The sequence below is a fragment of the Parasteatoda tepidariorum genome, chromosome 12 (assembly GCF_982258835.1).
Source record: "Parasteatoda tepidariorum strain Cologne lab strain chromosome 12, Ptep-v5.0, whole genome shotgun sequence".
Taxonomy (NCBI): domain Eukaryota; kingdom Metazoa; phylum Arthropoda; class Arachnida; order Araneae; family Theridiidae; genus Parasteatoda; species Parasteatoda tepidariorum.
This window is the reverse complement of record NC_141766.1, coordinates 32,512,157-32,535,894: the sequence shown is the minus strand read 5'-3', so window position 1 is coordinate 32,535,894 and position 23,738 is coordinate 32,512,157. Positions and strand designations below refer to the sequence as shown.

The following is a 23,738-nucleotide window of genomic DNA, read 5'->3' as shown; positions in this document are numbered from 1 at the left end:
TAATTGAATGCTGCTTTTTTCTATCTGATAGAAAATTATTCTTATTGTTATACGTTTAGATGGTTTGCTGTTAGAATATAATTAAACATATCAAAACAAATTGAGCAAATTAAGACAAACTTATCAAATACCTGAAACTTTAAAGTAATTTCATGTGACAAAAATTTCGAAGTTAAACTAGTAGAAAGTATTTCATAATCTCTATCTTTTCCTCATACCTGTTTCTATGCAACATTTGTTCATTCATAATATGCTACAAAATGAAAAAAAAAATTTAAACTTGAGAAACTAAAATTCAATTTAAAAAATAGGAATAATAATAAAACGCTCAAAGCAGCTCTTTTAAAAAATTGACTATTAAAATAGTAAAAAATTTAAAAAATACTTATTCTGGTGAAATAAAATATAAATGAACTACGCAAAACAAAGAACTTTCATGGGTAATAATGTACTGAATGAATTTGTATTTTGGTCACTTTTAATAAGGCTGAATACACGTGGCCTTTTTTTGTTACATCAGTCTTCATTTGCCATCCCAAATGCTAAGTTTACGATGCTCTTTTTTTTACAGAAGAAAACTAATGAATCAAGTTTTATTAATTAATATTTTTAAATACAGACAGGAGCTTGTAAATACCACGAAGGTAGACTAGGTGCCACAGTAGGAGGCTATTTGGAAATTCCGTATGGAGACGAAGATGCTTTGTTAAAGGCAGTTGCATTACTTGGACCAGTAGCAGCTGGTGTAGATGGAAGTACTCAACATTTTAGACATTACAGGTACGAATGCAAAAATCAGTATTTATTAAAATCCTAACAAGTTTATTACATTTTTGTACACAAAAAATAAGCCATATTGTAGTGTATTTGGCAAAATAATTAAATTTGTTGAAGTATTAGGCGACCATAATATGGACATATGTATCTTGATCTTGACGAGGAAAAATATACTTTTAGTAAAATGTTCTAAAATGTCCTATGTTGAAAAAAAAAAAAAAAGGATTTTTGAAAACTTCATAGTGGGTTTTCCATTATAAAAAGGTGTTCATTTTATTATAAGAGGTCCATTGTGTTTTTTTCAATTAATAGATATTCATTATTTTACAAATTTCTTCAGGGGTGGTATTTATGACTATGATGGCTGTAGTAATACAACATTGAATCACGCAGTAACAGTAATAGGGTACGGCACTGAAATGGGAACAGATTATTGGCTTATTAAAAATAGGTAAGTATTTTTCTTCTAAAGCTTTTGTTTTTTTAAAGTTAGTGTAGTTTTAATACAACTCACATTTTCTTTTTAGAATGTTTTCAGTTTTCCCTGAAACTAATATTTCGATAGCTAGATTTTTTTTCCCAAATAGAATATCTTCACAAAGGTAGAAAGTTAAAATTCTAAAAAGAATAAAATTCTTTTAAAAAAATAACATTGAAACTTTTATTTAGTTTTGAATATCTAACATATATGGATAGAACAACTCATTTGACATCCCAATTGGCGATTAAATTTCTTGATTTGTTGGAATACTTATATTTGTGTGATGAAATGCTTAATTGCCATCTGATACAATTGGTTGCAGAACCTAATGTTCTTTTTCAAGGCCTAGTGGTCCCGGACTTGTTAGCATATAAAGACTTAAAAAAAAACACACACACACACACAGAACAATTAAATCTAAAGTTTGACAATTCAGAGTTTATCATATATATATATATATATATATATATATATATATATATATATATATATATATATATATATATATATATATATATATATATATATATATATAACGTTAGCAGTCGTGTGAGCAGAACAAACAGGCACAGGATTTTAAAAAGAGCAAATTTATTTTATTTAATCATTATCTGATAATGAGAAAAAAGAGAGTGATGATAAATTGTTGTGCTCTTCCATAAAAGTTTGGGAAAATCTTGCAAAGGATATCCGTAAAATGTCTCGTTTTAGGGAATAAGGGAAAACTTAGTAACTGTAATTGGTATATTCAATAGGTCACGAGATTCCCACTAAGAGCAAAGGGAAAAATATCTTACTTTTAATTAATGCATACTTGAACCAAAAATAGATTTGAAGACAAGATGTGAATTTAAAAGTGTGAGAAAGCATTTCATTTTGAATTATAAATTAAGAAAAGGATTTACAGAAAAGGAATAACATAAAAAGATCAATTGAAGCTTTTTATGTTATATATATATAATTACTTCATAAAGGTGAAAAATTAAAATCAGAGTATACTTCTTTTAAATTTTCCAAAATTTCACCATTCAATAATGCTGAAATTTTTATTTAATTATAAACATTTTGAAGTTATGCATGGAACATATCTGATAAGTGTTTGTTCCTTTTAAATAAAATATAAAATTTTATAAGATATAATTAACTACAATATTAAATAATTAAAGCCTTCTAAAGGCTAAATGATCATATAAATTTTTACTTAAAAAATCCCAGAAAAAATAGTTTAAAATTGTAAATCCCATGAATTTTCGTCATCCATATGGCTGATCACATGACCAATGAATTGAAGAAAGATGGTTATAAGCTGCCTCCTTTACTAAATCTACAAGAAACATTGACTTGGTATGCAGCTTTATATATAATAGCAACAAGTCTACTTTCTGATAAAATAAAAAATTTGTTTTTAAATAAAATATATACACACAATCGAACTTGTTTTCCTCCCAAAAATTTCACTCATTAAACCTGAGTTGACCATAATATAACATAATGAGCAAGATATTTATATAAGTTAAAATTTGTTTTCATAATTTACACTGAGTTGGAAAAAATCATGAATTTTGTTTGTGTTTCAACTCAGTATCAGCGTAAGCAATCATTTCCAAACACTTACAATGTGAGATTCAGAAAAATAAAAAACATTTCGTTTCAAACATACACACATTCACATGACAAAAGATGAATTGATTCTGTGTTTTGCAGAGCAACATCATTGTAATTCACTCATTAAGTGCTGTAGCTTCATGACGCAGGACCATAATTACAGGGATGTGATTGACAAAAACACAAAAAAGAGGAAGTTTATAACTGTAGCATTAAACGTGCAAAAGAAAAAATTATATGAATTCAATAACCAATCTGATAATGATTACATTATTATCTATTCAAATAAATATAAATAAATGGTAATTATGTTCTTAAATAAAATCTTGATTAAAATAATTTTTTTTTAATAATTTAGAAAACTTTGACTAATTATGCATAAGCACGATTTTATGTATCACATCATATTAAAAAACATTTCTTTAATGGTCAAAGGACCTTTATGGACTTTCTTATCAGTTCTTTGTTTTTCCGATGGTCTTTTATTAACATGACTGATCTGTACTGTAGACTGCGTTTTGCAGACTTTTGATCATTTAGATTAAGAATCGCGATGTTGGATTTCAAAATCACGTGAATAAGAATCGCGATGCTTGATTTTAAAATCGCGTGAAAAAAAATCGCGATGCCGGATTTTAAAATCGCGTGAATAAGAATCGCGATGTTCGATTTTAAAATAGGGTGAATAAGAATCGCGATGTTGGATTTTAAAATCGCTTGAATAAGAATCGCGATGTTTGATTTTAAAATCGCTTGAATAAGAATCGCGATGTTTGATTTTAAAATCGCATGAAAAAGAATCGCGATGCCGGATCTTAAAATTGCGTGAATGAGGCGATATCGGATTTTAAAATCACGATGTTGGATTTTAAGATTGTGTGAATAAGAATCGCGATGTTCGATTTTAAAATAGGGTGAATAAGAATCGCGATGCTTGATTTTAAGAGTGCGTGAATAAGAATCGCGATGCCGGATTTTAAAATCGCGTGAATAAGAATCGCGATGTTCGATTTTAAAATAGGTTGAATAAGAATCGCGATGTTGGATTTTAAAATCGCTTGAATAAGAATCGCGATGTTTGATTTCAAAATCGCTTGAATAAGAATCGCGATGTTTGATTTTAAAATCGCATGAAAAAGAATCGCGATGCCGGATCTTAAAATTGCTTGAATGAGGCGATATCGGATTTTAAAATCACGATGTTGGATTTTAAGATTGCGTGAATAAGAATCGCGATGTTCGATTTTAAAATAGGGTGAATAAGAATCGCGATGTTGGATTTTAAGAGTGCGTGAATAAGAATCGCGATGTTCGATTTTAAAATAGGGTGAATAAGAATCGCGATGTTCGATTTTAAGAGTGCGTGAATAAGAATCGCGATGTTCGATTTTAAAATAGGGTGAATAAGAATCGCGATGTTCGATTTTAAAATAGGGTGAATAAGAATCGCGATGTTGGATTTTAAGAGTGCGTGAATAAGAATCGCGATGTTCGATTTTAAAATCGCGTGAAAAAGAATCGCGATGCCGGATCTTAAAATTGCGTGAATGAGGCGATATCGGATTTTAAAATCACGATGTTGGATTTTAAGATTGCGTGAATAAGAATCGCGATGTTCGATTTTAAAATAGGGTGAATAAGAATCGCGATGTTGGATTTTAAGAGTGCGTGAATAAGAATCGCGATGTTCGATTTTAAAATAGGGTGAATAAGAATCGCGATGTTGGATTTTTAAATCGCGTAAATAAGAATCACGATGCATAATTTTTAGAGTCCGTGAATACTTACCGCAACGAGTAATGTTTAAACCGCGTATAAATTCGAATATCGATGTTTGATATTACAACCGCGTGATAACGAATCGCGATATTGAAATTTAAAAATATATATGAATACGAATCGCGACATCGGATTTTAAACTAGCGGGAATATGAATCGCGATATTGGGTTTTAAAAACGCTTAAATACAAATCGCGATATTGGGTTTTAAAAGCGCTTAAATACAAATCGCGATATTGAATTATTAAATTGTGTGAATGGGAATTGATTTTCAACAAAAGAAAAAATTTTCAACAAAATATCATTTACTGCATAAAAAATTTTTCCGCGCGGAAATTTATGAAAAAAGAGCGGAAGATTTGGAAAAATCTGAAAAAAGCGGAAATCCGCGGATCCGCGGAAGAATCACATCCCTGTAATTAGCTCTCAAACAGGAACTGTAACATCTTTTGTTGCTTAAATACAATTTGAACCACAAGGCAGCTTTTTTTTTCAAACCTTTTGAAAGGAATCAAATCACCCTAAACAGTCAAAAGTCAGCTTTTTCTTTTCTGTCAGCTTCAGTAAGGAATTTTAAAGATTTTTATGAAAATTTCCTCATTAAATATAAGTCGTGATTGTCTTGAGTTATATGCATAGTTTTTAGAAAAAATTTCGAAACATTTATTCCTTGTCAAATCAGAGCCTCATAATAAATAAGTTCAACTATGTATGTATGTCTGTATGTATGCATATATATATATACATATATATATATATATACATATATATATATAAACATATAATTAGATTTTGACAAAATTATTATCCTGCTATACACACACGCATATATATATATATATATATATATATAGTATATATAAGAAAATGATCACAAATAGAAAACAAGAACAGATCTCAAAAAACTCATATAAAATATTTACTAAATTTTAATTAATTAAAATAAAGGAAAAACAATCATGAGAATATACAACATCTTTAGGAAAAGAGGTTACATTATTTTGGGTTTGATTGTTTTCATTTTAATTAATTGTTTTAACAAATATTTTTTCCTAATTAATTTTTATCCCATATGTATGCCTTAATTTTTACATTGTTGTTAAGACATTCTGTAGGACATCACTAAACTTTTTCTAAATAAGAAATGCATGCTATACAATTTTAAATAGCTCTAACAAATACAAACTAGATGGCCTAAAAGCTTATGGTAAAATAGGGACAGAATACTTAATCATCAAATAATGGAATTTCTGTAACGATAATATCACATTTTTGTAGAAGTATTTATAAAAAATGTGATGGTTATGAAGTGGGTATTTGATATAACAAACTTGATTAAAACTAAATAGACAAATTGATTTTGAACAAAAACTATTTGGACAGGAAGCCAGAGGGAAAGTAATGTAAAATAGGTGCAGATTACTTAATTAGAATTGAAACATCGAACGAAGTTATTGCCACTTTATTTAAATTCAATTATTGATAACAGAATTATAAGCTTCGACTTACATTTTTAAGCAGTGTTAAAAATAATGAAAAATGACCTAGTAAATAAGGTAAGGTTTTTACTGTTCTAATAAAATATTAAACATGAATGGATATCTATTCAATGCAATTTTCACCAAAAGCTTTTTATTTATTTGAAAATGACTTTTCTGAATGACATATTTTTTTCTGACTCTTGAAATGGCATTTTTTTTTTCAGTTGGGGAAAATCATGGGGCCAAGGAGGATTTGGAAAATTGGTACGAAATAAGAATAACCAATGTGGACTAGCAAGTAGAGCAATTTTCCCAGTTATGCACAAAGATGAATATGGAAGGCCAATACTGAATGGACCTCGTGCTCAATAAATTATTATGTAATTACAAAACTAAACTGAACAATAATTTAACGTTTTTTCACTTCATATTTCCTAATTATATAGTAAATTTATATATATATATATACAGTAGGGAACCGATTATCCGGAACGATCGGGACCATTGCTATTCCGGATAACTGATTTTTCCGGTTTTCTGAATCGCTACAAAAAGCCGTTTTTTTGTTGTTAAACCCAACTAAAAAATTTTTTTTTTTGAAATAATCTAAAAAGGAAGATAAAATGATGAAGTAATACACTAATGATTATCTCCAAAATGATTCTAAGGTAAACATCTTTCGAAAAAGAAAGAAAAATACTAAAATCTTATGAGGAAAAAAAAATTTTTTTTTTAAAAAATGGTTGGAAAATTTTTCGAATTTCGTTCCGGTTTTTTGGTTTCCCGGTTTTCTGATTTCCGGATAACGGGTTCTGTACTGTATATAAAAATAGAGAGCATAATAAGTAACAGTAATTTAAGAAACAATTATGAAAACAAAATTCAGATCATAAAAATACATCTTTATTATAACAATGAGAACATGATAACAAAAAGCAATGAAAAGGAAAGGGTTTTGTACTGCATAGCATGTTGTAAAGGCTACAGAAGTAAATGAATAAATAACTAAGGTACAAAAAACAGAAATACAATCAAGTGCGTCGAGGACAGTAATTTAAATAAATTATTGGAGTTTCTTGCAGTTGTGATAATTATAATTAAACATGTTACAATACTTTTACATTTAAATAAATAGTAGAACATCTACAAGTTTTAAATGCAGAATTTTTGAATTTTTCAAATGCTACATTACAAATAAAAATAAATGCACAATAGACTTTTCCCATCAAATGACTTGAAATTCAGAAAATAGCAAGCAGTATATTTAGTACATATAAAAATTATGATAAAAAATATTACCTCAAATACAAACAGTAAAAAAATGAATGAACACTAAGGATTTTAAATACAAAGGCATATTTTTGCCTACAGTTTAGTATCTGGCTAAATAAGCTTCAGTCCAAATAAGAAAAATTGGGGTTGCAATTCTTTTCCTTAACACTATACCAAAAAAGCAAAAAGAGAGAAAAAAAAACTAGAATTGCAATATTAAAGAAAATGGCAAAGAGGAATTGTTCCTAACAGCCAGCCACATTCCTAGCATGAGTGATTATACACACTGAACATTTTGAAGGCTATATAAAAATTTGACATAGTTTTTAAATTATTCTATTTCAGAAGCACTATAATGGAAGGCTTCCTCTTAAAGATATACTCAGTTCATCTCCAATTTAAAAAGTACAAAAGAGAAAAAAATAAAGAAACGAAAACAAGCTGCTGCTAAGGTCACTGTGGTTATTTAAGAAAGAAGGGTCAAGTTTAAAATGCATTTCAAATAAGTTATAAAAATTTGAAAAAGCCCATACAAATAATGTCACACAAAAAAACATACCATAATTTCAATAAATTATAATGAAGTCCCTTTTTCGCTGTTTAAACATGGAAGTAATGGCACATATTCTTAACTTTGTCCATTTTAAGAATGAAAAAGGAGCTTCAATTAAGTAATATAATGATTGTATGCCTTATATAATATTTTTTGTACTTTTTCATATTGTTTTAATTTTACACAGTCTGGTTTTACATACATTTTAGATTTGATTCTCCTATCAAAAGCAAAATAACGAAAGTCTCATTTCCTTATCAATCGCACATCACCTTTTTTAATTTCTTAGCTTCAAGGCTGTCAACTTTCTACGCTTTTTGTAAAAATTCATTCTAGTTGTAGCTTAGTTAATGTTTTGATACATTATTTTTTGATCATTTAAACAAATTTTCAACACCATTACATATAAATGATCTAAAAGTTCAAATGCAATGCCACTTTTTTCCAGTTCTTTCGTGGTGAGGCTTTCAAGATGCTGGAAATATTGACAAAAAATTCTCCAAGCTGTGGTTTTTAAATATCTATCACTCTATAAAATATTTTACAAAAGCACAGTAGAGTAGCTGGCAAGCTTGTAGCTTCAAAAGAATTGGAAAACACCAGACAAATCCAAGTTCAGATTTTATAAAAGAAAAGTAATGATGCCTGTTTTAGAGCATTCATTATTTATTTTTTGCTCAAGAGAATCCACCAAAACCAAATTGAATTCCTTTAACCGAGAAAACATAGCAGGCTCTTTTAGAAAATGAAGGAAAAATGCCTATCTCCAAACTCTTCCAATAATAAACTTATGTTTTTGACCACTGCCTTCTTCCTATGACCGGATAAGGTCCGTTTATAACACTTTCAGTCTTATCAATGGGTAAAGAAATGAGCATTGGTGGAGCTTTTACACTAAATTATGTGGCTGGATGAGGCCTATTCACACCACTGTATCAGTTAGGCATGCATTCAATATTTGTAATTTGAACTAATTGGGATCTTTATATGGTTATATTAATTGTTTTGTCTCTTCAGTTTGTCATCGAAAGAATTGTTTAAATTTTAAGTTGTCAATGCAAATTTCAAATGTGGGTAGAGGGAAATAAGCACTTTGATTAAAAGCTGTTAGTATTCAATCACTTTTTTAACGGAGTACATTTCATTGAAAGAGATTGCCCGTAATATTTTATTCGTCATGAATTTGAATTTTCTTTTTAAGATTATATATGGTTTTATTTTCCAAAGTCTTATTATTAACAAAAATATTAATAAAAACTAATCTATACATTTTGACTTCAAATTCTATTGAAGATAAGGGTAATAATCTTTTAAATTAAACTTTCATCAATTTACACTCAATTATGCATTGCTTTAATAAAATAAAAATTGTTTACGCTTCAAAGCTCTGATGAAATAAGATACAAATACTAAGTTTATGCTTCTAAGTTCTCAATGACAATTACTTTTGAAGCAATTTTGCTTAAAAATACACCTAATTAAATATTGGTGGCAAATATAATTCACTATTGCAATTAAGAGCTAATTTTAACAACCTCTAAAAGCTCAGCCATCTAAATTATACAAATGGACAGCTCTTCCTCAGTAAAAAAGGTGAAACACTGATAAAAAATATGTTATAAAGAAGAAACCAATGATATAAAAAAACAAGCTATTTTCAAACTATTAAAAGAATTTTGAATGCGTCATTGATTTTAGTCTCAAATATATATGATCAATCAATATATATATATATTCAAAGATTTTCAAATATGGGACACATCAAAATAGCCGAAATGATTTGTAACAGCAATGTTGATAAAGTTAAGTAGTAATTCATCTCCAAGCAAAATAAATCACTGGTAAAGGATAAATATAAAAGGAAAAATTAAGGAAATGTAATGAAATTCACAGTTACAAACAGTGACAAAAACAGAAAAAAATTAAAAACAATATAATTTTTCAAATTTATCATTTAATGACAATATTAAAACATTAAAAGAGATTCTAAAAAACAAGGTCAGCAAAAATACATTTTTGAAGTATCTACATTATTATGAAGACCATTTAGAAATTTTAAAGCATCACAATTAAATATGGTAATGAAACATCTCAGTATTAATTCCTAAAGCACTTTAGTATCACAAGAGAAGATCTAATGATCTTATATCCAAATTAAGTGCCTAATGTCAGAGTTAAAAAACTTGTAGATATATACTAAAACTGATATAAAGAATACAGTGAAACTTCTCAGAAGTGACCACTCTTTGTTCCACAGTATATTGGTCGTTAATATAGATTGGTCGTTCATAGGGATTACCTCCATTGACTTCAAAATGTTATCGTAGGTACATTGTTGTTTCGCAAACGATTTTAAATTTAGTCAGTGTCATTTTCTTGGTGCGGAAATGCCACTTGTGTGGGCGTCTCATGAAAACCCGATCAATGAATACAATTTAGCATCAATAAAAATTAAACCTACTCATATAATTATGTGTAAAAACAAATTTAGTAATTATGAATGATAGAACTATTTTAAATAAGCAATTATGTTTTTGTTTAAGTTTGCATTTAATTTTATATAGTACAAAATTATTAGCTTTAAAATATGAGAAGAGGTTTGTTTGTTTGAGATGGTAAGTTTTTTCCAAAATAACTTTTTTTTTCTAATTTAGCTGTCTACTCTAAAAATAAATCATTAATAGCATTGTCATTAGTGCACTTTGAATGCAACATTAGGTTATAGATCTCTTTCAAAGATGGTTTAAAAGACCTCTCAAAATAAGAACCTCACATAAATAGTTTGAATACATTTTAATCTATTTATTTGTTTTGTTAATATTTTCTGTCTTGATATTACTTAGTGTTTCCTTATTTGAGCTTTTCTGCATTTGGTGCAGAGGTTAGCCCAGTCGCTTGGAGAGGTTTTAATGGTTTACCTTAAAGGTTTCTTCTTCAATACAAAGTCTATAGAAAAAATTCTGTGCCTCCCAAAAGTTGTCGTAAATTGAGACAGTCGATACAGACTGCTTTCCAAGAGGTTTCACTGTATTTTAAAAATAAAAAAAATGCTAAAAGAGAAAAATATAAGAAAAAGTGAGAAATAATAACAAAAAAAATGAGGGATACACAAAAAATGAATTCAAAAATTAGGAAGAAAAAAGACAATACAATAGGAATTACAATATTGAAACAATAGGAATTATAATATTTAAAATTCAAAAAAAAAAAAAAAAAAAATTCATATTTCTAGAATATTAAAAAAAATTGACACAAAAAATGAGATCATTTACTACAGAATAAATTATAGACAACAAAACTAATTAGACATGAGAAAAAAAACAGTCAATTGTTTTTATTATAATTTAATTTACATAAAAAAAGTGACCAAGATATTAAAAAAACCAAAGGAACTTAGCCAGCCAGGGACAGTTCTAGTAGCAATGTAATTTTAAATTTTTTGCAACTAAAACATCAAAGAATATTAAATGTTTACAAGGGAGTTAATGATTTTATTAATTCTTAAAAATTAATATAAAAAAAAAACTTATCTGAAAAAAGTATGTATTGATTTGTGGGCAGCATTTTTTCTCTAATACAAGGTGATACAGATTTTTAATGATCATTGAATAATCATTAATGACATTAAATGCTTACATGATTAAGTTGTATACATTTTAAATAAAAAAAATTTAAACTTCTTTTCGCTAAATTAGGCTAAAATAAGGCAAAAAACTAACTTTTTTCTAACTATGACTGTTTTTTTTTCTCTTTCCAATTTGAGAATTTACTAAACAACAAAGATTTATATTACAATATCTTTCTGAAATACTTTAAAAAAATTATTCATTGCATATATTCATACAAAATAAATTTTATCTTATGCATTATCAGTTAAAAATTTCTCTATGCACAGAAATTCACTACTGTACTTTAAGTGAACATAAAAATTGAGCTAAAAATAAATTAATACAGCAAATTACCATTGTTATACAGTTAAATCTTGTTTTTACCTTCTAATTCTGCAGAATTTTTTTTAAACACAAAACATTGACAACATATTTTTAAAAAAATAATATATAAGTCAAATAAAGAAAATATACAATTCAAAGTAAAAGTGCAAATTTTTTTTCTAACTTGCATAAGGTTCTAAACTTAAAACAAAAAGGCTTAATCCTATCTAAAGGCTTAAATCTTAATAAGAGTAAAAATAGAGAACTTGATATTTTCAGTTATTGTGAACATTAAAGTTCAACTGCTATTTTTAGAAAGCTTCCAAAAACTATATAATGAAGAATTAAAAATTTTTAGATTTTTATTAATTATAGATCTTTAAAACTCATAATTTAAGATAACTCATAATGCAAGATAACTCATAATTTCTTGCCTGATTTTAGAATACTAAAATAACAATATTATTATAAATAACTGTGCCAATGACAGATGAAGTGTCCTTAGATTAAAAGGAGAAAACATTCAAGTTCTTACAAGCATTTGGTAAAAAAATTTTTGGGGGTAAAAAGGATTTTTTAAATAGAATTTACGGGTGAATGGTCACACACAAAACCCTTTAAAAACAGCACCAGATAAAAAATAACCTTAATAGCATTTTCTCCATCAATGATGGCATTAATAGGATGTGCCCTATTGCTATCTAAAGCTAACATTTTCCTTTAGTAACAAATATTTTAGAAAACTCATCAACTGTACCATATTGAAAGAATTCTTATAAGAAATAAATGTTGATTTTTACCAAATCAAATTAATGCTTGCCATACAACAAGAATTCTCTTTATCAAATACAATTGAATTCGTTTATAACAAGTGCAAAGGAACTGTAATATTGGCTCATTACAACTGAGTGCTCGTAAAAATGGGTTTGTGAAAAAATCATATATGTTCATTAACATAAGCTAACAATACAAATATAAAACGTGATTTATTATTATTATTATTTTTTACAGTACAAAAGAAGTTAGTTAATTTGCTTTGAAATGTGTTACTGTTCTTCAGATAAGATTTGTGACCTGAAAAACATTATAAATATCAAAAGAATTCATTGACAAGCATTGAAAGGAAATTTGACAACCCGGAAAACATCAAAAAGAAATTTTTCCAAGAAGGGATTAGCTCAACTGAATTAGGTAATAATTTCATGAATCATAAAAATATTGCTTGCTAAAACTGGGGTTCGCTCGTTAAAAGCCAGCTATGCTCGAATAGACTTAACATTGTACCAATCAAGTATTTCCGATTTCTTCACTAAATTTGGGCTTATGTTATATCAGGTCTCGTTAAAAGCAAATTTGATTGTACCTGTAAGAGATATCTTAAAAAAATACTTGATTGATTTTTGTATTTTGAGCAAGGTTCATTTATACTGTATCAGTCAGAGAATTTCGATTATAGCCTCCAGGAAATGGAGAATTATGAAATATCCTATACGAGTAAAACATAATAATATTTTGAATGAAAATACCATAGCTCTCATGTGCTCAAGTTAAAGGGCTAATTTTTAAGACTTTTTGCCATCGATGAACAATTTTCATACCTAATATGAAAAAAAGTAGTTTGATATGAGAGAAGAATGTACATCAAAAGATGGTTTCTTTGTGCAGAACCATTGGAGTAGTAATGCATTCACTTATATTCATTTCTACTCAAAAACACATACTTATTAGTTCAATAAAAATGTATATAAATGGTGCTTTGCTGCATTTATACAAATTTTATACTCTAGAATCAAATAAGTTACAAATTACATTAAAAACTATTCTTGATAAAATTGCATAGATTCCATATTGCATAGATTCTTGATGAAAAGTTTTTCTAATTTCAGACATTAATTTATCAAAAGTTTTTGAGAAATGGTTTTATCATTTATTTAACAATTATTTAAAATGTTATAAACAGGAATGTTAAAAGCTGATCGGAAATAGATATTCGTAGTTGATTTCTTTCATACAAACAAAAGCTTTGTTTTTATATTGGAATAATCTAATAGTGAAATGCAGTGAAAATTCTCATATACGGAGTCGTTGGGACTTCAGCAAGTTCGGAAAATAGATTTTTTGGGATAATAAGTCTTTAAGGTAAACAAATATCAAAACATCCTAAATCAATAAAAAACAACAAATAGACAATAATTAACGTCAATTTCAATAAACAGTGAATAAATTCACGTGGCTTATGTAGTTGTGGTATTTTGAAATATTTTGTTACAGATTTCCAGATGGTTTTTAAAATCTGGATGCAAATTCCGAATTCGGCATTTCAGTTAGTAACGATTTCTCAATCTACTCGATCAGGGACGATTCCACAGTGAATCCACATGGTTTTGCCAATAGTTTTTTTGGTAGCTATTGAAATGGATTTTCACTTTATTTTTAAAATTGTAATGTTTTAATAGATTATTTTGATCACCAAACTCCGAATTGCGTATTTCGTACTCAATTATTGACGACTCCCCCCTGAAATCTCACATGGATTTACAATTGCATTTTTGCCAGTTGTTACCAATTTTCATAGTTCAATGCTTCATTATCATACATGGCAAATTTAAATTCGCACATTTTATAGAATTACTTTTTCATGACTAGATTTGTGATGATCTTATTCTTCATGTGGTTTTATTGATCACCATTTCAACAGTTTAGGTATTCCAAAAATTTTTTAATATGTAGATTTAATTTTTTACAGAATCTTATGATCTGCAAATTCCACATTCACACTTTTGAGCAATCAATGACCCGATTTAGTTGTGACAATTTCATCTCAAATTCGTAATTCTTCAAAATGTGAAATTTTTGCGCACTCTGAAATTAAGTGTGTAATTCTTGGCGGTATAAATCCCTTTATGCGAGACATGAAAAAAATATGCGATTTTTCCCATTGTAGTGAAATGCGGAATTTCGTTTTAGGTGATATCCAATTTTTTTCACATATTGGCGGAAATCAGATTAAAATCGAACAAAAATCAGAAGGAGGGAAAAAATAAAAAAGAAGCGGAAAATGGATGATTCCCATCAATGAATACATTTTATGTTGATGAATACACTTTATATTAACATAGCGAGCTGAGATAGTTTAAAAAGATAAAAAAAAAACAAGCAATTTTAGCTTAGATCAAAAATAAAACCAATACAACTCTACAAACATTTTTCAAATAAGAATTTCCAGCAATGTTTAAAATCAACAAATTAATTTTAAATATTCAAACAAAATACATGACAAACTAGAGTCAGAAGTTATATTAAAAATCTTGTTAATTTTACACACTTTAAACAGAAAATTAAGTACTCACAATTTTAAGCCTTGTTTTAAAAATAAATTTCAATGTTTGAATTAAAAAAGAAGTTTACGACATGGTAAAACCTTGAAAGATATTATTTTCATCACATTCAGCAAATTGAAAATACAGAAGTCTTGAAAAAGTGAGATATGAATTTATATAATAATTTATAATATCATCTGCTATACACATTTGTTTTATTTAAACTTATAGATGAGAATATTGCAGATAAATGTTTTCCACAATTAGTATTTTCTGATTCTTTCAGTAACTTCTGAATCTGTAGTATGAACATGGAAGGAACATCTTTCTCCAAATCATACTTTGTATGTAAAAAAAAAAAAAAAAAACATATACATATATAAGCCATTGAATATTTTTTTAGTTTCACTTTTTTAAGTAAAAAATTACATTGATTAGCAGTTAAATTAAATTTAAAAAAAAATATGTTTCCCATTCTTTGAAATGCATGAAAAATAAATATAATTTAAATAATTCAGTAGGTAGTACACTTCGAATAATCATTGCTTTATTTTGTGAAATGAGAATTTTTTAAGTTATTTTGTACTAATTTATTTTATAAAATATATGCAAAATGGTAAGCATGAAATAAAAACTGAATTGTTTATTGTTACAGATTTTTCTAGTTTTTTCTTATGTAGGTATAAAACCATTGATATAAAATTTAAATTTCAGTGACAAGTGTGAAACTTGTTATAATACTAAAAGCTTTACCTACAATTACTTGAGAAAAGTTGATATTTTGTGAAGTGGAAGTAGAGTAAAATTAGATCTAAAAAATGCTTCCTTGCCCATATGTTAATAAATAAAAACTGAAAAGTTTACTTTTAATTGATAGAGACAGGCTGGTATTTTAGCTAGTTGTGAACAATATTTTAAATATAGGTGAAAACAATATTATTGTGCAGAAAAGCAAATTTATGGATGAAATACTTATTTACCACAGTTTCATAGATGTATGATACATATCATAAAAATACATTCTATTTATTTTTAATGCAGAGCTCATTAAATGTCGAATAAAAATAATAAAAATTTAGAGAGGCGAATGGAATATGCTTTTGAAAAGGGATGGAAAAACGATTATATTAAACTAAAAATTTCATATAAGTGGTAAGCTTTAGATGCTATCAAACCTTGCCAAAATAGTATAAAATCCATGATTTGACTATTGTTTTTAACTTTTGTCAAGGTCTTAGTTAAAAGGATTTTGTCTATCTCTTATCTTTCATTCCAATTGAGTAAATTTTTTAGTGAACATTTTCTTCAATCAGCATTTTGGTGTTTTTGAAAATAATTTTAGTTCACTTGAAGAGTATCTTTATAAAAATGGTGGTAAGACATTTATATTGTACTTAAACTAATTTATAAGTAAAAATAAACTAAATAATCTATAAGTAACTAAAAAGTATTACCTGTTGCATTTCTTTATAGATGAATTTAAACACTGGTTGTTTGTTGTTGTAAAATACACCCCGATTTCCATGGATTATTGCAATACCATCTTTTTTTGCACTTGAACAAACACTTGAATACATACAATGATCAGGGCGAAAATTCCAAGCACACGGAAAAATGTACAGCTTATCTAAATTAAACATGATTAGTAGAAAGAAGTTAAAATAAATGTTGAAATATATTCTGGTGAGATGTAATCAAAAGTATATTCACAGTGTATATTATTTCATAACTGAAATTATGATGATTCGAAATTGTCAACAGAAATCTTAAGATACATAATATTTATTAATACAATAAAAATTATGTAAAACCTGAAGTCATGAAAAAAAGCAGCTTAACTTAAGACGATGATATAAAACTTCGGAAACAAGTTTTCCAAACCATACATTACCAAATACAAGGCCAAACCATATATTTGTTTTAATTTTTTAAAAAAATTAGTAAATAATTCCAAATTTAGTATGAAAAATTTCACGAGAGAAGAATTTTACTAAGCATGGTTTCTTATTTATAATATTATTCAAGAGTTTTAAAAGTTCAGAACAACATACTTGTTAAAATTGAACTTGGACAAAATAGAACAATAAGATGCATCAATATCTCGAGTGTAATTTATGTACATTCTCTCAATTTGACCTAGTAAATTCTTACAATTTTAAAATTATAATTAAGTTTAACTAACCCAAATTTATATTGTTTTGCAGTGATCTCAGAAATGATTTAAATCAAACAATGATAAATTTTTTTAAATATATAAAATCTATTTCCTGAAATTGAAACTTGCATCCCAGTTTAACAAGTGCTTTTTAAATAAATGTCTATATTTTTACTCAATGATTCAGTTTAAGCGCTATAACACGCTGAAAACGGTATAGCAAACCCAAAAATTAAGTTATGATGCATCCCTTGGAAGTTATAATTTTCCAGCCCAGAGGGGAAAAAAAAATAGCGCATTAGCAAATTTATGTTGGCAAAACTAAAACCAAACTTTAAATATACATAACACAAATTTCGTTTCCTTTGTTAATAGATGAAAGTGAAAATTAGAACAATTCTGAGCATCAAATTACATTTTTGCTCTTTCTTGATGCAGGTATTTGATCAGTCTTAATAAAAAGACTTGATAGTTCAGATATAACTCTTTTTGATTTAAAATTCTTTGGTTTCGGGTTCTAAGGATCTTTAATTTCTTAAGTTTAATGGAATCGCTAGCACCAAATAATCTAAAATTTATTTTTAATTTTTAATATCACATTGAACAAACATTTTTACAAACCTGGATGAAAATGAAATATTATATTAATAATGTCTTGATCACCCCAAACAATATTCAGCTTATATTCTTTCAGAATTGGTGTCAAATATTTTTCCCATTGAAATGCTCTCATCCGAGTCAAGTTCATAAGCATTACACCAGAATTCACACCTAAAAAGTTCAGATTATTCAAATTTTATTATAAATTATTACATTTGTGTAATAAAAACAGCAATTTGTTAATTAGTAACAAAAATATTTAAATTCTGAATTTAAAAACTTATCAATATACGATACACAACTGAGTATCAATACACTATACACAACAATATGGAGAAACCTTAATTTTGAACAATATAAAAGTTGTAACATTGTTAGAAAGAATAAATTTTTTTTTATTGCTTTTGAGTTCAAATTTAAATAAAGTTCAACAAACTAAATAAAGTTTATAACTATTTCCTGAAAAAAATTTATATATTTTATTTTTTGAAGAAGAGAAAAAAGTAGTCAATACTATAAACACTGAAAACTATAACACTGAAAACTTCATACATTTTAGATTTTTAGAAATATGACAAGATGTGACTGTTAAAAATTAAATATTTTTATTATTATAAAATATTTCTGAAGATAACCTTTACCTTTTTTACGTAAAAGAGAAATGTGTATAATTTACTAAAACTAATTATGATAATTGTTTTCAAGATACATTGATGGTTGATACATACAAGGTAGGAAATAAATAATAAAAAAAAAGCTTAAGAAAAATTAAACTCTTAATTACCTAATGGTTCATAAAAAGGATGTCTAGCAAATCTATTATACCATCCAGTGGCAAAATCTTCATGCTCTGGACTTAAGGCAGCTATCTGACTGTTGTTCATTTTGCTAAAATGCAACCATAGATCCTCAACAGGATGGATGAAAACCACGTCTGTGTCAACATACAACAATGAATCAATATGTCGAAGCAAGGACTAAAAGGAAATTAATTATTTATTATTTTACAAAAAGATTTTTTTTCTCTTTGTTATGACATTAAAAATATAATTTCACAGCTAAATCTGAATCAATTGGTTTTTTTTTTTCTATGAATACACATTTTGAATATAAGTTTCTGGATATCATCAAATATTATGTTAAACCTGGTTCTTATGTAAATATTTCTATATCTAACACTACTAGGTAATGTTATTTAGTAAGAACTTATTTTGTTTGACAAATAGATAAGACCTGAAAAAAAAAATCTATATATCAGGTCTAATTCTGAGCCCAACTCAAAAATCCTGAAAATTTCTTGAGTAAAACCGTTAATGACCCATTTCAAAAAATTAATGTCTTTATAAATTTAAATCATTGATATTTTCAAAACATGAAATTTTAAATTAATAATATGCAGCATAATTTAAATGAATAATTATGTATAAGTTTACTTTAATCTGTAATCACATTTATTATTCTATCAAAAATAAATATTTACAAATGAAAGAGATGCCAAGTATAAATTCTAGATCTAAGATTTTTAAATAAAATATACAAGAATTTCTATACATAAATGTGATTGATGATTCCCAGAAACTTTTGGATTGTGGTTACTGAAAAATCCCGATTTTTTTCGGAGCAAAATTATCTCTGATATATTCTAGATAGCCTATATATATTCATTTCAAAATTTGGCGAAAAATTATTTGACAAATATTATATTTCTCAAACCAATATTTAAAAAAAACTGCTTTAAAATTTTCATTTAATATTTCAATCTATTCAGGAATATTAGTCAGCAAAGGAAGAATAATTTGAAACAGTTAAAATTAAAATAAAAATGCAAGATAATATTGAATTGAATATAATGCAAGATAAAGTTAAATAACTTATTTTACAATAATTAGACAAACAAATAATTACACAAAAATAGAAACTGCGTAATTACCGGCAAAAAGAGACGTTGACAGGCACATAGTTTAAAGAGCTTCTTCCATTCATTTCCTTCTTCACCAAGTGGAAAACTTATAGGATGAATCTCAAAGGATATTCGCTTTAATATTTTCTCTGGCCATTTTAATATCTTTAGAATAGGAAAAAAATTAAGAACTTATGTTAAAAGAATTATGAAAATGGATATTGGGGTTGAAAATCACATAATATAACAAAATTCTTTGTGAATAGAGCATATTTTATGAAGTACATGTACAACACAAATTAAATCCCAGATTAATGTTATAAAGAAACAAAAAGTCATATTCAGAATTGAGAAAAACTGCTTGAAATTGATAAGTTACCAAAGATGAGGTTCTAGTCCATTCATCTTTCTCCCATAGCATTGCAAAACAAGCTGTTAATTAATAAACTGAAATTAAAATCCAATATTTTATTTACTTTTCTTGCTAGAAACTTAGATTACTTCTTGCAAAATTGTGTAACTAAACTACTGTAACTGTACAATACATACACTAGATTAGTGACGCATAAATATTTTGAGGGAAGGGCCATTTGAACAGCAAGTTGACCAATGAAAGGCTTAAGTATTTTTAGTAGCACGAAACAAAACTTATTAACCCAAAATTTGTAACTAAACTTTTTGACCTTAAAAAATTAGAAACAGAATTGTAAGTCATAAAATGTGTTGCAATTATTGTTGCATTAAATTTGTAAATTAAATATTATAATAAATTGTACAATTCCTAATAAAATATATTGCATATCATGTGAAAATGCATAACGCTAACTGTTATAAAAATGATCAAAAACCACTTGCTTTTACAATAACTGCACAGATAAAGGATGCTAAAATAAATTATTTAAATGTAAGATTTAGAGTGACCTGGGGTAATTCCTGATCAAAAAATGCAAACATCTATTTTGTGAAAAAACTATTCAAGATAGAATTTTAATATTTACTGGAAATTTGAGGCTATATGGGATGAGTTCTATACTACCTTCTTTTGTTTGAAAATCTAATTAGAATTTAAAAGATTTTAAATTTTTAGTGATCAGGAATTACCCCTTCTCTTGATCATTTCTGGGGTAATTACTGATCACCAGTTTTTATAGTAAATGGGCTGTTTAAAAATAATTATACAATGGTAATTAACAAATAAGACATTAAGATCAAACAAATAAACCAAAAAGATATTTTTAAGCAGCTATTAAAACGTTTTTATATAAAAGCCGGAATAAAGATTAACACTTCAGGCAGATTGATTGGACAAAGATTGGCAGCAGCTCTCACACTGAAATTTTCATTTTCAATCATTAAAAGAAATTTGCTATTTTTGCTTTCTAGAATCTTAGTACCCTTTTTAGGGTTATAATTTCTCACCATATTTATATAAGGTTAATTTATCAACTTAAAAATTATTCTAACAATGTACACACATAAAAATAAGATAGAAGAAAGGTAAGACAAGCTAGAAATGGTGCATATCAGAACACATTTGTCTTGTATACAGTTAAAAACAAATTTTGTGATTATCGTTAAAATATATTTTATAGTTGTTCCACTTAATAAATATGAACTGTTATATAAGAAAAGACAATCAACTATTTATTAGCTATTTTTTTATACTATAAGAAGAAATGAAAATAATCAGGAATTACCCCAGTGATAAATAATTACCCCATCTGTAGGGGGCAACACTTGATATAGTTTCCTATAATCAATTATAATGTTTACAGTAGATGTAAAACAATTAAACAAAAGCTTACACTATTTTTATATCAAAGAAAAAGAAAGTAACTCAAAATATTTATTATTAAGAGAAGGAGGGGGATCTTTGCAGAAATGCGCACAATTTGAAACCCATCTTTGAAATGGAAAATGCAGAAAGCATTTTAAAAGATACTTATTTTGTTAAATTAAACAAAAAACTATTATTAAGTAAATGTAGTTATACCTTAGTAAAGTGTACAAGCTTTATTGTCCATGTCTCAAATTTAAAAAAAAAATTTTTTTTTTAAAAATAAAACTTAGGTGATCATTATTTACCCCAGAAACAGAGTGATCGTGAATTACCCCGGGTCACCCTAAAACTTGTGTCATAAAATTGTATAAAAAACATAGACAATTTTAAGAGTATGGGGAAAAGTGAAAAATAATTGCATAACTATGATAAAAAATCTCATATCATTGATAAAATCGACGCAAATAAAGTCTAAAAGTTATTATTTAATAAGCATTCAATTATTTAATAAGCATTTCAGACCAACTTCAAAATATATCAGAATTTTAAAATTCATGCAGAAATCAGAAGGAATAAGAGCCAACTAAATGGTCAAAAAATCACTTGGGTTCATGATGAAATCAGCACAAATAAAGATTTTCAAAAGTGATTACTTAAATCTGAATTTTGCTTATCTTACTAATAAGACATTGAAAAATTATGACTTTTTAATCCATGTGGAAATCTGTAGACATGATCGTCGATCAGAAAATCATATTTATTTATATTATAAGATGAAATCTGCGCAAAATAAGCATGCCGAAAAATAGTTTCAGAAATATTACTATGAGTTTTGAGACTTGGGTACCACGATTAATATTTAATGTAAATATTTTAATATTAAATAGGTCTAATGAGGTATATTATATACTTATATTTAATAACCAGCATTTCAGATTTAGTTTATATTTATATAAAAAAAATTGATGATTGTAACTTTAGAAAAACAAACATTTTGCTCAAACCTATGTGTAAAAATGTATTTTAAATATTTCTTTCATATACATATATATATAGTTTTATATTATTAATCTGTCATGAAATTAAGAAAGTAAAGTACAAATAACCTTTTCTTTCAATAGTTGACGATTATCTTCATCAAGGACAATTATAAAATGAAGAGGTGCTTTGGAAAATATCAAAGCAGATTTAAGGGTAATTAGTGTTTGGTTTAATCGGTCTCCACATAGCACAACAGCAAGCTTCACCATTTCGGTACCATTTCCATACCTAAATAAATGCATTTGAAGCAAACAATTTAAAATCCTACTGATACAAAATAAAATAAAAGACATAGAAAGTCTAACAAAATTGTCATGGTGAACTTTAAGAAATAAACAAGTAGTAGAATACTAATAATCACTTTTCATTACATTTGAATTATGTACTAAGAATAATATATAAATAAATGGTTATTTACCTCGTTATGTTTCCATTTTCATTTGAAATTATTTTATTAAGATTAGAGTTCGTTTTTGGTAAATTTTTCGCAGATGGAAACAATCCTTTGTGACTCGAATCATTATTTTGGTTAAAATGAATTCTAAAATCTTTATTAACTATCCTATCAGGTGAAAGTATGCTATATTTTAAATAAGGACTTTTATTAGTGACATATAAATACAAAATAATTGTCGATATAAATAACAGTAGTATTACTAATTTAGAATACAATTGTATTCGCTGTAAAAATATCATAATTTATATTTTTAGTTTAATAATTGGTTTAAAAAAAGTCATTTCTCACAACTACTAGCATAATTTTTGAATAATAATAAAAAATGAAATATTTTCCCATAATCGCGGGAATTATGTTTGAAATTTGTAAATAAACAGAAAGCTTTAGCAGGAAAGAGGCGCCAAGTAATGACAAAATTTGCCAATATTTTGGCTACAATTGCTCTTTTTACCTGCTTTCATGAGTGCTTTAACTTGGATGGCGACAGATTGTTACATTGCCAAACACGCCAAAATAGGGTTAGTATAAGCCGGTGGTTTCTTAACGTTCTGTACTTGTAAACTTTATTATGTTAAGGCTAATGCGATCTTTTCGATAGCCGAGAG

The 23,738-nt window shown here is 26.9% G+C and overlaps 2 protein-coding genes across 7 annotated transcripts in view; one reads left to right on the top strand and one right to left on the bottom strand.

The window, feature by feature from the left end:
- LOC107440924 (cathepsin K) overlaps positions 1 to 6,515 on the top strand; it is a 42,662-nt gene extending 36,147 nt beyond the window's left edge. For both annotated transcript variants that reach the window (XM_043041010.2, XM_043041009.3), the window contains exons 7-9: positions 620 to 780; positions 1,118 to 1,228; positions 6,348 to 6,515. In XM_043041010.2, the coding sequence (XP_042896944.2) occupies positions 620 to 780; positions 1,118 to 1,228; positions 6,348 to 6,495 (420 nt within the window). In that variant the 3' untranslated portion in view covers positions 6,496 to 6,515. The remainder of the gene's footprint in view (positions 1 to 619; positions 781 to 1,117; positions 1,229 to 6,347) is intronic.
- Positions 123 to 23,707, bottom strand: shams (glucoside xylosyltransferase 1 shams). Of its 5 annotated transcripts, none has more exons than XM_043041006.3 (7): positions 23,095 to 23,559; positions 22,742 to 22,904; positions 19,886 to 20,020; positions 18,740 to 18,932; positions 17,977 to 18,126; positions 16,655 to 16,827; positions 123 to 253 (listed from the first exon to the last, which is right to left on the bottom strand). In XM_043041006.3, exons 1-7 carry the CDS (start codon positions 23,370 to 23,372, stop codon positions 173 to 175), a joined length of 1,173 nt encoding a protein of 390 aa, XP_042896940.2. In that variant the 5' UTR covers positions 23,373 to 23,559; the 3' UTR covers positions 123 to 172. The 5 variants fall into 5 exon arrangements, with proteins under 5 accessions (XP_042896940.2, XP_042896942.1, XP_087012068.1 ...); XM_043041008.3 differs by lacking the exons at positions 123 to 253; positions 23,095 to 23,559 and adding exons at positions 7,005 to 15,540; positions 23,585 to 23,707; XM_087155942.1 differs by lacking the exon at positions 123 to 253 and adding an exon at positions 7,005 to 14,040.
- Positions 23,708 to 23,738: the final 31 nt, after the last annotated feature.